Here is a 13,700-nt window from a genome sequence, read left to right on the forward strand (position 1 = left end):
TCCTGGAATCAAGCTCCCATCAGGCTCTCTGCTCAGCAGGGAGCCTGCTTCCTCCTCTCTCTGCCTGCTTTTCTGACTACTTGTAATCTCTGTCTGTCAAATAAATAAATAAAATCTTAAAAAAAAATTCCACTGCATTTTTTTGCAGAAATAGAAAAATTCATATGGTATTTCAAGGAACTCCAAGTAGCCAAGACAATCTTGAAAAAGAACAAAGTTGGAAGACTCACAATTCCTGATTCCAAAAAATATCACAAGGCTACAGTAACCAATCAGTGCAGTATTGGCATAAAAACAGACATATGTGAAATATACTGTTGTATATTTCAGCATTAACTTATTAAGATTTTATAACAAGTTTCTCACGAAACCTAGACCCAAACTACAGCTGCTGTTAATTTTTAAAAGGCATTATGCTTCATTTTGAGTTTAACAAATTAAAAGAAAAACTAAAAGGAAACTGAAAGACTTCCCAAGCTTCCAGTGTATGTTCCTCACCACCTCCCCCAGCCATACACGAACAAAACAAAGAAGGTGAGTGAGTGAGGAAGAGGGAACAGGAGCAAAGGGCCACATCTGCACAGTAATGGAGCAGCTCCCGCTGGGAACAATTCCACCTCACCACGAGATCTAAACCATGCAGGAAAAGGTGCTGCTCAGTCTTCCCGAGACACACAGGATGGACCTGTCTTACTTCTGGGAGTTGAAAACAACCAGGCAAGCAAGGACTTCAGAACAAGGGTGAGGATACACAAGACCGCAAAATGACAGCGCTTGGGAGAAAGAGGAGACAAAGATGCAAGATAAACAGTAAAGAAGGAAGCTAACCTCAGGAAGCTCAGAACACAGATGAAGAATATCCAGAAAGATCAACCGCCACCAGCGGCACCTAAGGCTGGAAAATAAACGGCAGCAAGGAGTCTGGTGAGATCTAAGCAACAGAGAGCTGGAAAGTCAACTGGAATGATCCAGAAAACGGGATCGGGTCACAAGGGAGGGAGGAGAGGATTCGGAAACTTACTCCTGGCCGCAGGGACAATTAAGCACAAGGGGATACAAAATAAAGAAACCGCTGAAATCCCAACGTAAAGACTGATTTTAAATTTGCCTGGAAGGCTCACTGTTAGTACCTCGTCTGCCTGCCAACGAGAAAGGTCTCCAGGAGTGCCTAGGATTCTGTTACACACCAGGAAGACAGGAGGAAAATATAAGGAACTCCCTGAGGCCACAGTGTGTGCAAGGATACTGCAGCACAGGCCAAGAAAAACAGAAAAACAGCAGGTGCTACCTCGACACCTCTGCGGACCCTAGCCACAGGCAGCATTCCCCAGGCTCAGCCACTCCATTCGTTCTCTGGGCACCCCTGCCCAGCACAGCTCCCTAGCCCGGCCCCATGATGGTTAAATATTAACGCCACCAGGCACTTCCTGTGTGCCTGGGCCACAGGTACCTCACTCCACGTCTTAATACAACCCCGCGGAACAATACTGAGGTAGACAGAATTATCTTCATTTTAGGGTGAGGGAAACTGAGACTTGGTGAGGTCAAGTCATTTCCCTGACACTACCTGACCAATGAGCAGCAGGATGAGCTTCTCCAGGCCAAGTGGGGTTTTTGTTCCCCGTTGGAGAGACTCTAGTTTATAAAAAGTCAGTGCTGAGCCGAGGTCCCCAGGCTTCTCAGTGAGGCCTTTTCCAACAGGAGAGCTTACTGACTGCTACCTCAGGGCTGAAGGGTCTCTTGCCTCTGGCACAAGAGGCTTGGCCAGCAGGGAGCGGGTCACTCCAGAGTCCAGAGCCCAGCAGCAGGGCGTTATGGTTCTATGGCCAGGCCCTAGGACAACGCTGATGGGGTCAGGACAGGGTGAGAGATGGACAGGAGGGTGCTGGTGTGGAAGCCACCCAGCAGGGAAGACAGTCCTGGCATTCCACAGCCAGGGCCCAGGGGGAAGGAAGGTCTCCCAGCCCTCCAAGAGCACAAAACTGTGCCCCTTCCCCCTGCAAATTCAACTTCCCCTGGTAGAGAGTGAGCCTCAGTTTCTCACAAAACACAGACCCAGATCTGGGAGGTGGGGGGGGAGGGTCTACTTTCTCGACTTTTCTGCCAATGTCACAGACAGCCTACGCTGAATCGAGCCAAACCCCTTCCAGGCCCTGAGAGACCCTCAGGTTCTCGAGCCTTGTTCATTCTCTTGGCACAGCAGCACGTGTCTGAGCTCTGCACTCACTGGTCTCAGATGCCGCTCCTTAAGTGCCAGACCATGGACAGGAAGGCAGAAGGCCTGGCTTCCGGCCAAGGGTCTCCTCCATACCCTGTCATGTTGCCAGCACCCTGCTTCTCTCTGCCTCATTTTTCTCACCTTCAAGGAGGGAAAGGTAGCCTATCCTTAATTACCTCGCCCAAGTACTGGATTAAAGAAGCCCAGGGAGGCAAACCCCCCTCTGAATCCCTAAGCAACAGTGCATTACCAATGCCTACCACTGTGCTCCTGTTTCTTTCCAGCCCAAGGCCCAGGAGCACAGGCGATAAAAGAGCAGCACTTGAGGCCTGGAACAGCCACAGCCCTGCGTCCCCGAAGGTTTGGCTGATGCCCTCAATAAAGGGGACTCTGACAGAACCAAGAGGGAAAAGGAAACATTCTTCCCCAGTAGCTAGACAGGGCCTCCCTCCTGCCTATTCTCCCAGATCACCTAGCAACACGGCCCTTTCCCCAGAAAGCTCTGGATCAATGATCCTGAAAACTGCCTAAGTCCTCAAGGGGTTTTAAAAACGGCAGTGATCCTCTCTGTTCTGCTTTCTAGAGGTATCCCTTTCAAGGAACCCCATGTTTCCATTCAGCCTTCTGAGCTCTGCAGAGGAGGAGAGCTTACTTCCCATCATCTGGAAAACAGATGCTTGTTCTTACATGTGACTTAAGTAGTCTCACAGATACATATAAAGAAGCCACTGGCCACCTACAGAGTAAACCAGCCTGGACTTGCCAGGCTGCCCCGGCACAAATCACCATTCAAGCCAGGCTTATGACCAAGCATGTACTGGCAGGGCTGGGCAGGAGAGGCTGGAGGGGGAACGCAGGCAATCCACTCTAAGGAGGGATGGATGGTGAAGGGCAAGGGCACTGAAAAGGCATGAGGCAGGGCCAGATTCAGGGAGCCCGCTTCAGGATAAGCTCTGTAATCTCCGCCCGGCTACCCAGTCTCATGGGTATCCCATAGTAGGCCGTGCCTGGGCTGACATATACAAATGTAGTCTGGGCCACTTGGTAGAGGCCAGCGAAGAAGGGGTTCAAGAGATAGGCAGCCACATTCAAGGGGAAGATCTGCCCAGCATGCGTGTGCCCAGAGAGAATCAGGTTAATATCTGGCCGAGCCTGCAGGGCTCTCTTGGCAGCCAGCGGCTGGTGAGCTAGCAAGATGGTGGTGTGGTCTGGGCTGCAGCCCCCCAGGGCCTTGACGAGATCCATGCCATGGCCGGAGTAGTGCAGGATGTCTGCTTCGATATCGTCCACACCAGCCAAGCAGATCCAGTCCTCCCCCTCACCACCCCCGTGCTGGGCCCCTGTGGCGGAAATCTTCACGTTCTCGTTGTGAAGGGGCTTGACATTCAGGGATTCCAGCAGCGCAAACCAGTTGCTGACGTCTGACGTGTAGTACTCGTGATTCCCTGTGACGAAGTAGGTGCCCAGGCGGGAGTGGAGCTGGCCCAAAGGAGCCACGGCTGTGCGGAGGATGGAGGCTTCCGAATCACAGAGATCACCCACGATCACTGTGACGTCTGGCTCCAGAATGTTCACCATGTTCACGAACATCTCCATCTTGGTCCTGCCCACTGTGGGGCCCAAGTGAATGTCTGAGAGGAGCACGATCTTCAGGCTGTCCATCGAGGGAGGCAGCTGATGGATGGGCACCTCCACGGTTCTCACAGCTGGAGGCTGAGCGGCATTCAGGATCCCAGCCACGCTGAGCACAGCAGTCACGGCCACGGCCAGGGCCGGCCTGACTGCCAGCTTCCTTGTCTTGTCAAGGCTGCCCACAACCCTACCACTGCGCCAGGCCAAGAGCTGGTAGGCCTGCTCCATGCCACTGAGGGTACAGAGGAAGAAGACCATGATAATGTAGGCCCCGAGGCAGGAGTAGGCTGCCAAGGAAAACAGATAGGGCTCCTCCGCCACTAAAAAGAGCATGGTGAAGAAACTGGAATGGGCCAGGGCGAGAAATGCCACAACAGCCATCTTCCAAAGCTGAAAACAGGTGGACTCTGCGGCTGGGGAGTGGCTGAGGTTGCTGACTGCGCTACGCCAGATGTAGAGGGAGCCAATGAACATGAGCGAGTTGGCAAACAGGGCCAGCTGCAGGCGGAACAGCCAACGCCAGGCCCTGAGCTCAAGGCTCCCCGCCAGATAGGAGCGGGACACAATCATGGACACGAAGACAGTGCTTGCAGCCAGGGCAGCCTTTGCACCCAGGGACAGCTGCCTGAAGATCGCCATTGTCTCTGCTCCTAAGAGGGTCCCCTGCCAGTTCTGTGTGGGCGGGCTCTGGAAGGTGAGTTCCTTAGAAAGGACAGTGGCCAAGCAGAAGTTTCCGGGTCAGCTCCGCCTGCAACCAGGAACTGGCGTCAGCTTTGTGGGATATTAGAGCTTCCTTGTCCCCATTCAAAACCTGAAGGCCACTCACATCTACCCAGCCTGCCTCGAATCCAAGCCACTCAAATACCAGTTGGTTGCTACACTTTATTATTAAAATACAAACATAGTGGATTGTAATGTGGTGGGCAATTCTCATGTTCTTACTTACAGTTTTCTGAATATTTAAAAGTTTTTCCACAAAGCATGTCAACTTTTTTTTTTAATGATTAAGAAAAAATGTTATTTTAAATTAGCGGTTCTCAAAGTGTGGTCAGGGGAGACCCTTTCAGGAGGTACATTTACTCAGAATTATATTCCTAATACTACTAAGCTATAACTGCCTTTTGCATTCTCATTCTCTCATGGGTGTATGGTGGAGTTTTCCAGGGGCTCTGTGACATGTGATATGGCAAAACTGAATGTACCCAGCTATCATCTATCATGACAGGTGTGAAAGAGGTTTGCAAAAATGTAAAACTGTGCCACTCTTCCAGCTCAAGTTTGGGGAGAAATACTGTTATTTTTCAAAAGATATAGTTCGTTAACATATAATGATTTATTATTTTTTAAATAAGTTAATAAATATTTTTAAAGTTTCTATTTTAATTTCTAGGACAGTTAAAGTCTGAGAACCGCAGTTCTACATACAAGTGAACAAGGAAATCATGGAAAGCTAGTTTGCTGGTATCTTTCTGAAGCTCCAGGCCAGGAAGGACACCTAGACACCTGACATAAGAATTCCTGGGGTGAAGCCGGGCTCCCTGTGTAGGCTCTGGGCACCCCCTTGCAGGACTATGGGGCACAACGTTCCCCAGGGGGCTGCCTTTTCCACCAACTCCTCAACCCTACCCTGATCTCTCTCCTCTCACACTGCCACCCCCCCTCATTTTCTCTGCCACTGTTCCCTGCCATGGTTCCCCAACTCCACCCTGGCTCCACCCTGGCCAATGGTTCTCAGAGCTGGGTAGCTCTCACCCAGGGTTCCTACACACACACACACACACACACACACACACACACACACACACACAAGAGCAGGGAAACCAGAGACGTAGGCAGACAGAAGTTAGCACTCAATTTAAGGTGACCTTTCTCTAAAACCCCAAATTAAACTATGTTCAGCAACTGTTTTTCAACGACTTAAGATTTCCAACCTTGATTTTAAATTAATATGACTTCTCTGCCTAAGCACTTACCGAAAGCTTTTCATCAAGAGATGCAATTTACAAAAAAAAAAAAAAAAAAAGGGAGAGATGCAATTTACAAGTAAATGGGCCCAAATTTCCTCTCCTTCTATTGAAAACACGCCCTAGCATCAAGCAGCCCACCTAAACTTTGGGGGGAGCCACAGTTGGTTCGCTAAACGTGTGGAGGGCCAGGTGCCCATTTCAATGACCTGTCCGCCCCTCCATCCCGCCCCTCAATCTTTCCGCGGCTGTGATGCTGCCCTCCCCAGGCAGCGGTATGGAGGCCCCTCCGGCCCATGCTTTAGCTCTATTTGAGGCTATCCTCCAGCCAATCCTGCACTGCCCCCCTCCGGCCCCCACCTCACCTACTTGTTCGGCCGGACCTCCAGCAACGCTGGCTGCCACCTGCAGCCTATCTCTTGCCCACCCCTGGCCTGCACCGCCAAACACTGAAGATCGGGAAAATTCAAGCCAAAAAAAGTAGGCAGCAGCAGGGAGTGGCGGGAAAGGGACGAGATGTTTGAAAAGAGAACCCCTAGAAGGAAATCAATCCAACATTCCCATCGCCGGGGCGTCTCCTGACCCCATTTTTCTCCTTCCGGAGCGCTCCGCAGCACCCGAACTGGGCAAGGGAGGGCGCCTCAAGCCACAGCCCACGGCGCCCTCCAATGCCGCGCGCTGCTTGGAATCTCCCTCCCGGAAAACTGCAAAGCTGGAAAGGTTTGGGCGCACCTTCTCTCACCCCGTCCTGCACCAACGGGTAAGTGGGTCCAAGCGGAAGAGGCGACCGGGGCTGAGCACGCGAGCGACAGAGTTTACCGGGAAAGGACGCGCGCCCCGCCCTGCCCGCCCCCGACGGGAGGGCCGGTCCACTGCCTGCGCTCCTCCAGCTGCCCGCCTGCCCCGGCACAGTCCGGGGTCCCAGGCCCACGTCCTGCAGGACCCCGGAGGGCGGCCGCAGCCCCAGCCCGGTCCCTCGCCAGCCTGCCCCCTCTCAGTGCACCCCCGCGCGGGGTCCCGTGGACTTACCCGCAGGCTGCACGCGGAACCCGGCAGGAGCGGCACCAGCAGTAGAGAGAGAATGCGAAACACCCCCCACAAGCCCATCCTCCGGACTCTCCGCTCCGCAGTCGGCGCGCGGGCCAGCTGCTCCGCGTCACTGGACTGAGGACCCGCGGCCTGGCACCGCCCCTTACCGGCCCAGCAGCCAGCCGCACGGCAGTTCCGCCCCTCGCTCCGCCCCGCGACCGCCGGGCCGCGGGCGGGGGCGGGGAGGGGCCTGGGTGAGCCGCGGGGCGGCGGGCGGTCGCGTGACTCCCGGATAGCGTTATCTGGAATTTGCTTGCAGCTGCCTCATGGCGCGACCCTTTGGACAAACTCAGAAGGCCTGTCAGCAGCTTGATAACGCGCCCCGGGGTTGGATTTTAACAAGGGTCGTCTTGGCTCCCCGGCTTCCTTGAGGGCACAGGAGGGGAAGTTGAGACCAGGTACATCTAAGTGGAGGAGATAGAATGCTAGCCCTGCGTTGCCGGCTGTCCGCAAAACTAATCCAGGGCTCCGCAGTGTGGCCCCTGGAACCAACTGTATACCCGGTACTTGTCAGAAATGAAAGTTCTAGGGCATCACCCAGAAAGTCTCAATCAGAAACTATCGGAATGGGATCCAGAAATCTGCATTTTTATAAATGTTTCGGGTTATTCCAGTGCGTGCTAAAATGTGAGAACCATTGTGCTAGGTTACTGATAGTTTTAGAGGTGTGGTTCAGCTGTGACAAAATCAGTTTTAAATACCAACCCGCAAAGCACCCAAGTTTGCAGAATTTCTGCTTCGTGGTTGGGGTTTGAGAGGTAAGAGAATCAACACCTCCAGCATCCTTGAGATGCAGGGAATCTGTCAAATGGGTATGAAATAGTATTCTATCTTTTTACACTTGGAAAGAAAAAGTCTCTGCAGCCTCAGTTAAGAGAATCCTTTCCTGGCTGGTTCCCCAGGAGCTCTGAAAATCCCACTTCCCTTCACTGACACTTGTAAGGGTCTCAGGTCTGATGGAAACTGAGTTTCAGAGGGAAATCACTTCTGGTTGTTGTTGTTGTTGTTGTTGTTTTTTCCAGTTTATTTACTTATTTAAAGTTTTTACTTAAATTCCAGTTAGTTAACATAGTGTTATATTAGTTTGGGTGTGTAGTATAGTGATTTAGCACTCCATACATCACCCTGTGCTCATCCCTGCAAGTGAGCTCCTAATCCCCACCTTCTCCCCTCTGGTAACCATCAGATTGTTCTCTATAGTTAAGAGTCTGTTTCTTGCTTTGTCTCTCTTGTTCCCCCCCCCCTTTGCTTGTTTTGTTTAATAAATTCCACATGAATGAAATTATATATTTGTCTTTCTCTGATATATTTTGCTTACCATTATACTTTCTAGCTTCATCCATGTCTTTGCAAATGGCAAGATTTCATTCTTTATTATGGCTGAATAATATTCATATATACATGTATATATACATATATATATAAATACGACCTCTTCTTTATCAATTGATGGACACTTGGGCTGTTTCCACATCTTGGATTGTAAATAATGCTGTACAAACATAAGGGTGCATGTATTCCTTTGAATCAGTGTTCTTGTATTCTTGAGTACATACGTACATACCCAGGAGTGCAGTTGCTGGATCATAAGGTAGTTCTATTTTGCTTTCTATATACATGTATATATATAAAACTTTTAAATATATACATATATTTAATTTTTCCAACTTTATTAGTTATAACTGAGAGCACAAAATTCATTTCTTTTAAATATTTTATTTTGTTAATTCCTTATTTTGAAAATAAAATGTAAGGTTAAATTATGCTATTAACAGATTCCCTTCTGAGCTAAACTTTAGTTAGGCTCCTCCTGTCCTTGCCTGGCCTGCATTGTCTGGTCTTAGCAAAGAATCCTGCTAAGTCAGTTTAGGGAAAATTCCCCAACTCTTGATACTGGATCAAGTTCCTCATCCCCTAACTTTGACTTCTAAGTCGTTGACCTGCCCTTAGCAGGAATTTTCTGTTGTAATTTTCTACCCACAACCCCCTTACTCAGCTGACCAGCTATAAATCCCCAGCTGTCCTTATCTTTGTTCTACTTAAATTTGAAACCTTAAAAAAAAAAAAAAAAAAAAAAGGAAACCTATCTCTCTCCCCTATTACAACATCTTTTTTTTTTTTTAAAGGTTTTATTTATTTATGAGAGAGAAAGCACGCGCATTCGAGGGGCAGAGGGAGAAGCAGATTCCCTGCTGAGCAGGGAGCCTGACTCGTGCCTCCATCCCAGATCCCAGGACCCTGAGATCATGACCTGAGCCAAACCCAGAGGCTTCACACTGAACCACCCAGCTGCTCCCTCCATTACAACATCCTGAAGGAAGTCTTCCTTACATTTTAACAAGTGTCAGAATAATTTTTCCTTTAACACTATTTTGTACAACGTGTGGATCCTTTAAAAAAAAAACTCAATTTGGTCTTTAAATGCTGGGAGAAATGACTATAAAAGTCAAAAATAGTGGTTACTTATGGGTGGGGAGCTGGGATTGGGATTCAGCCCATGCAGGGCAGCTTTGGGGGGTTGGGAGGCAAGAGAGTTTTGTTTCTTGAACTGGTGGTTACAAGGGTTTTCTCCATAATATAACTCATTAAGTCATGTATTTTGTGTCACTTTCTGTATTTTTAAAATAAGTTAAAAAGTTATATTTTACTTTTAAAAATGTCAAAAACCTTTTCTATTATGTAACAAAATAACTGAAGTTCCATTTGTTCATACCTTTCTCTTTTCCCACTGGGCATTTCCTTGAGAAACTGAGAAATAGTCGCTGGCCCTCCCTTCTCAGGTTCTTCTCATGCCTGAAACACCAACTGCTTCCCCTTCTATGGTGAAGTCCTTTTCAAACTCTGCAACCCTCATCCGGTACGGAAAAACAAGGGCTTTGGAAGCTGACACACCTGAATTAAAATTCCAGCTATGCCACTTAATATCTGTGACTGTGAGTACCTTAGTTAACTTCTCCAAGCCTTTAGTTCCTTCATTGGTAAATTGATAAATCATTTTACTTCATTTGTAAAATAATATCAAACTCACTGGGTAGTTGGGGAAGTTAGCAGAGGTGATGACTGGAAGACATTTGGCACATACAGAATGTTAGTAGGACAGTTGATGGAGTCAGAATTAGGCCTGTAAGTTAATTTCTTGAGTTTGATAAGGGTACAAAGTCTGAAGATTAAATAATACTTTCGTATTAATTTATTGATTTGGATACTCGCCCTATGGTTACATAAGAGGGTGTCTTTGTTTTTAGGAAACAAAAGGGCATCCCCTTTACAACTCTCAAACAGTTCAGGAAAAAAATGAGTATTTAGGTACATGCAAAACAATAAAATACAGTAAAATGTTGACATTTGGGGACTCAACAAGGAATTCTTTGTACTGTTTTTTTTTTTCAACTTTTTTCTAAGTCTGAGTTATTGCAAAATGAAGTTTAAAATTTTTTTAAATCCTTAGCACATGGCAGATCCAGTTTTTCCCACTTTCCCAGCTCATAGATCCAAAGTGATAATGTACAGCAGGCATTCTTAACTGAATTGAGGCACAGGGGTTGACAAAGACCAGCCACCCAGATCTGGCCTGCTGCCTATTTTTGTATGGCCTGTTTGTTCAGAATTAAGTTTATATTTTTAAATGGTTGGAGGAAAAAAATCAAAAGAATAATGGTATTTTGTGACATTGAAAACAACATGAGATTCTAATGTCAGTGTCCACAAATAAAATTGTATTTGAACACAGCCACTTCCTATCCTCCACACTTTGTGTGTAACTGCTTTTGCATACTGGCAGAGAGGAGTCATTGAAACACAGACCTCAAGGCCCACAAAACCTAAAATATTTTTTATCTGGCACTTTACAATAAAAACTTGCCCAAAGAGTATGGATTGTAGTTTGTCTCTGAGATTTGAGAACTTGCCTTTGTGTTGTAGTCGAGCTGAATGCTTTGTCATCAGCGTTTCACTTCTGCCTCATAATCCAAGTTGCATACTATTATCCACATTTCACGGAAGAGAAAACTGAGGCACAGACGAGTTAAATGACTCACCACAGAGCTAGAAGGAAATGGAGGCTCTAAAAAGTCATACTGGCTGGCATTAGAGCATGAGTTATTTTTACAAAGACAGGCTTCTGCCTATACTTTATTTTTCAGTTCCTGTCCAAGTGTGCACATAGAGTTTGCTGGGGTATTGATCCCAGGACCTGGGGATCATGACCTGAGCCGAAGGCAGAGGCTTTAACCCACTTAGCCACCCAGATGCCCCTACTTTTCTAGTATTTAGAAAATTCTATTAAAATTCTTGTAATTTGGGGGTTACCTGTGTAGCTCAGTCAATTAAGTGTCTGCCTTTGGCTCAGGTCATGATCTCAGGATCCTGGGATCCAGCCCTGCATCAGGCCCCCTGCTTAGCAGGGAGCCTGCTTCTCCTTCTGTCTGCAGCTCCCCCTGCTTGTGCTCTTTCTGTCTTTGTCAAATAAATAAATAAAATCTTAAAAAATAAAAATAAAAAATATAATACTTGTAATTTGGAGTAGCTTTTAGGAGTATTAAATGATATGTGCTAAAGGCAAGGAAAAAACAAAGCCTCCACTGAAAAGACATGACACCTAAGTACAATGCATGGTCTCAGACTGAGGCGGGGATGGTGGGAGCACTAAACAAGACATTATTGGGACAATTAACCAAAGTTGAATATAGACTATGGATTAAAATAATAATATTATATCAATATTTAAAATTCCTAATTTTGATAATGGTACTGTCAATATTAAAATTCCTAATTTTGATAATGGCTATGTTCTTAGGAAATACACTGAAACATTTAGGGGTAAAGATACATAACTTACTCTCAAATGGTAATAATAATGTGTATCTATTTATATATATAATTATATGTTATACATAATGTATACATTTACATGTCCATGATGAGAGAGCAAATAGCAAATTATGGAACAAATAAGGCAAAATGTTAACTATTGATGAATTAGGTATAGGGCATCCAGGAATTCTATGTCAAAATACAAAGTTATTTAAAAAATAGAAAAATAGGGGCGCCTGGGTGGCTCAGTGGGTTAAGCCACTGCCTTCGGCTCAGGTCATGATCTCAGGGTCCTGGGATCGAGCCCCGCATCGGGCTCTCTGCTCAGCGGGGAGCCTGCTTCCTCCTCTCTCTCTACCTGCCTCTCTGCCTGCTTGTGATCTCTCTCTGTCAAATAAATAAATAAAATCTTTAAAAAAAAAAATAGAAAAATAAAGTCTCCAGCCTACAGATGTAGATAGTTCTAATTTACAGCAAATCCTTATCTTTCCCATGTCTTTAAGTTTTCTGACATAGAAAGTCCTAAGACTTGTATCCTGGGGCTGGATTGTGCAACCAACTGGTGGGTATGTTTATGAAACAATAAAAAGATAAAATTGTGAAATAATTGACCAACAGTTTGTCCACAGTTCCAATAAAAGTCAGCAACTGTGTATCAGGAACTGGGTCATGCTATATGACAGTCATAAGTGTTAGGATATCCTTGTCCCCACATCCCCCTCTCCTATGTCCCCATATCCCTTATCCTCCTTTTGGGAGTTTGAGATGTCTAGAAACAAAATGTCCCAAGTGAGACCTGACTTCAGGGGGGGAAATTGATGACTTTGTTTAATTTAATTTAATTTATTTTGATGACTTTGTTTTAGACACTCCATTCTCCTATCTTCTTTCTGTCGCCTTACTGTCAACAGCATCTGCTTCCCCATGATGTCTCAGCTGCACTTTTCAGGGTGTTTCTTTCCCTCTTCTATTTGCTCTAAGCCTGTTGTTTCTTCTCCAGGGGCCTGTGGAGTCAGCCCACCGTCTCTGATCTGTGGCTGTGTCTCATTTCTCTGAAAGATCAGAGTCATTTGCTAGCTCAATTAAAGGTTGCAACCAGCAATGGCCAGAATGGCTGGTCTATAAAGTGTCTTACATTTTGTATTATTGCTAGAGCTGTCAACCTTTAATCAGGAGAATTTGTGTAATCTGGATTTCCAGTTTCTCTTCAAAGATCAGAAGGTCTCATGACACCAGATCCTTGGGCCCCTTCAGGGTAACAGTAGTCAGAGATATGCATTGGGACTTTTTTTTTTTTTTTTAATTTATTTGACAGAGAGAGAGAGAGAGAGAGCGAGCACAAGTAGTTAGAGTGGTACGCAGAGGGAGAGAGAGAAGCAGGCTCTCCACTGAGCAGGAACCCTGATGTGGGGCTCAATCCCAGGACTCTGGGATCACGACCCGAGCCAAAGGCAGACGCTTAACCGACTGAGTCGCGCAGGTGCCTGGCATTGGGACATTCTTTAGGCAGGGCTGGCCTCTCTAGTAGGCAACAATCTCCATACATCTGGTGTACTTCACTTTTGATATAACTGAACATCCCCATGAGATATTTCATTTGTAATTCCTAGGTCAGAGAATATCAGTGGTTATGTGATCACGATCTATTATAACTGCTGTATCAAACCCATCTAAGTGACACCAGAGATTCACCAACCACCAGTCTCCTGAGCCCTAGGCTGCCTGCTGTAGACTAGATTAGTGCCATAGACTGAACGTCTGTGTCCCCTCCCCCAAAGTCCTGTGTTGGAAGATATTCCATCATGTGATGGTATTGGCAGGTGGAGACTCTCAGGTCATTTGCATGATTAGATCACAAGAACAGAGCTCTCATGAATGTGATTCATGCCCTTACAGAAGAGACTTCAGAGAGTTCCCTGGCCCCTTGCACCATATGAGGACACAGTGAGCTGATGGCCATCCACAAACCAGAAAGTGGGCTCTCA

At 46.8% G+C, this 13,700-nt stretch overlaps 2 protein-coding genes across 6 annotated transcripts in view; both read right to left on the minus strand.

The window, feature by feature from the left end:
- GLB1 (galactosidase beta 1) overlaps nucleotides 1-6,983 on the minus strand; it is an 81,006-nt gene extending 74,023 nt beyond the window's left edge. Inside the window, exon 1 of one of the 2 annotated variants that reach the window (XM_047741482.1) lies at nucleotides 6,844-6,983. In XM_047741482.1, the coding sequence (XP_047597438.1) occupies nucleotides 6,844-6,921 (78 nt within the window). In that variant the 5' untranslated portion in view covers nucleotides 6,922-6,983. Of the gene's footprint in view, nucleotides 1-6,546; nucleotides 6,566-6,843 lie in introns of those variants that run through there. The other variant, XM_047741484.1, reaches the window with a different exon arrangement.
- Nucleotides 123-6,972, minus strand: TMPPE (transmembrane protein with metallophosphoesterase domain). 4 transcript variants are annotated; one of them, XM_047741487.1, is made up of 2 exons: nucleotides 6,844-6,972; nucleotides 123-4,598 (listed from the first exon to the last, which is right to left on the minus strand). In XM_047741487.1, exon 2 carries the CDS (start codon nucleotides 4,487-4,489, stop codon nucleotides 3,146-3,148), a length of 1,344 nt encoding a protein of 447 aa, XP_047597443.1. In that variant the 5' UTR covers nucleotides 4,490-4,598; nucleotides 6,844-6,972; the 3' UTR covers nucleotides 123-3,145. The 4 variants fall into 4 exon arrangements, with proteins under 4 accessions (XP_047597443.1, XP_047597446.1, XP_047597453.1 ...); XM_047741490.1 differs by lacking the exon at nucleotides 6,844-6,972 and adding an exon at nucleotides 6,547-6,654; XM_047741497.1 differs by lacking the exon at nucleotides 6,844-6,972 and adding an exon at nucleotides 6,184-6,508.
- Nucleotides 6,984-13,700: the final 6,717 nt, after the last annotated feature.

This window comes from Lutra lutra, chromosome 1 (assembly GCF_902655055.1).
Source record: "Lutra lutra chromosome 1, mLutLut1.2, whole genome shotgun sequence".
Taxonomy (NCBI): Eukaryota; Metazoa; Chordata; class Mammalia; order Carnivora; family Mustelidae; genus Lutra; species Lutra lutra.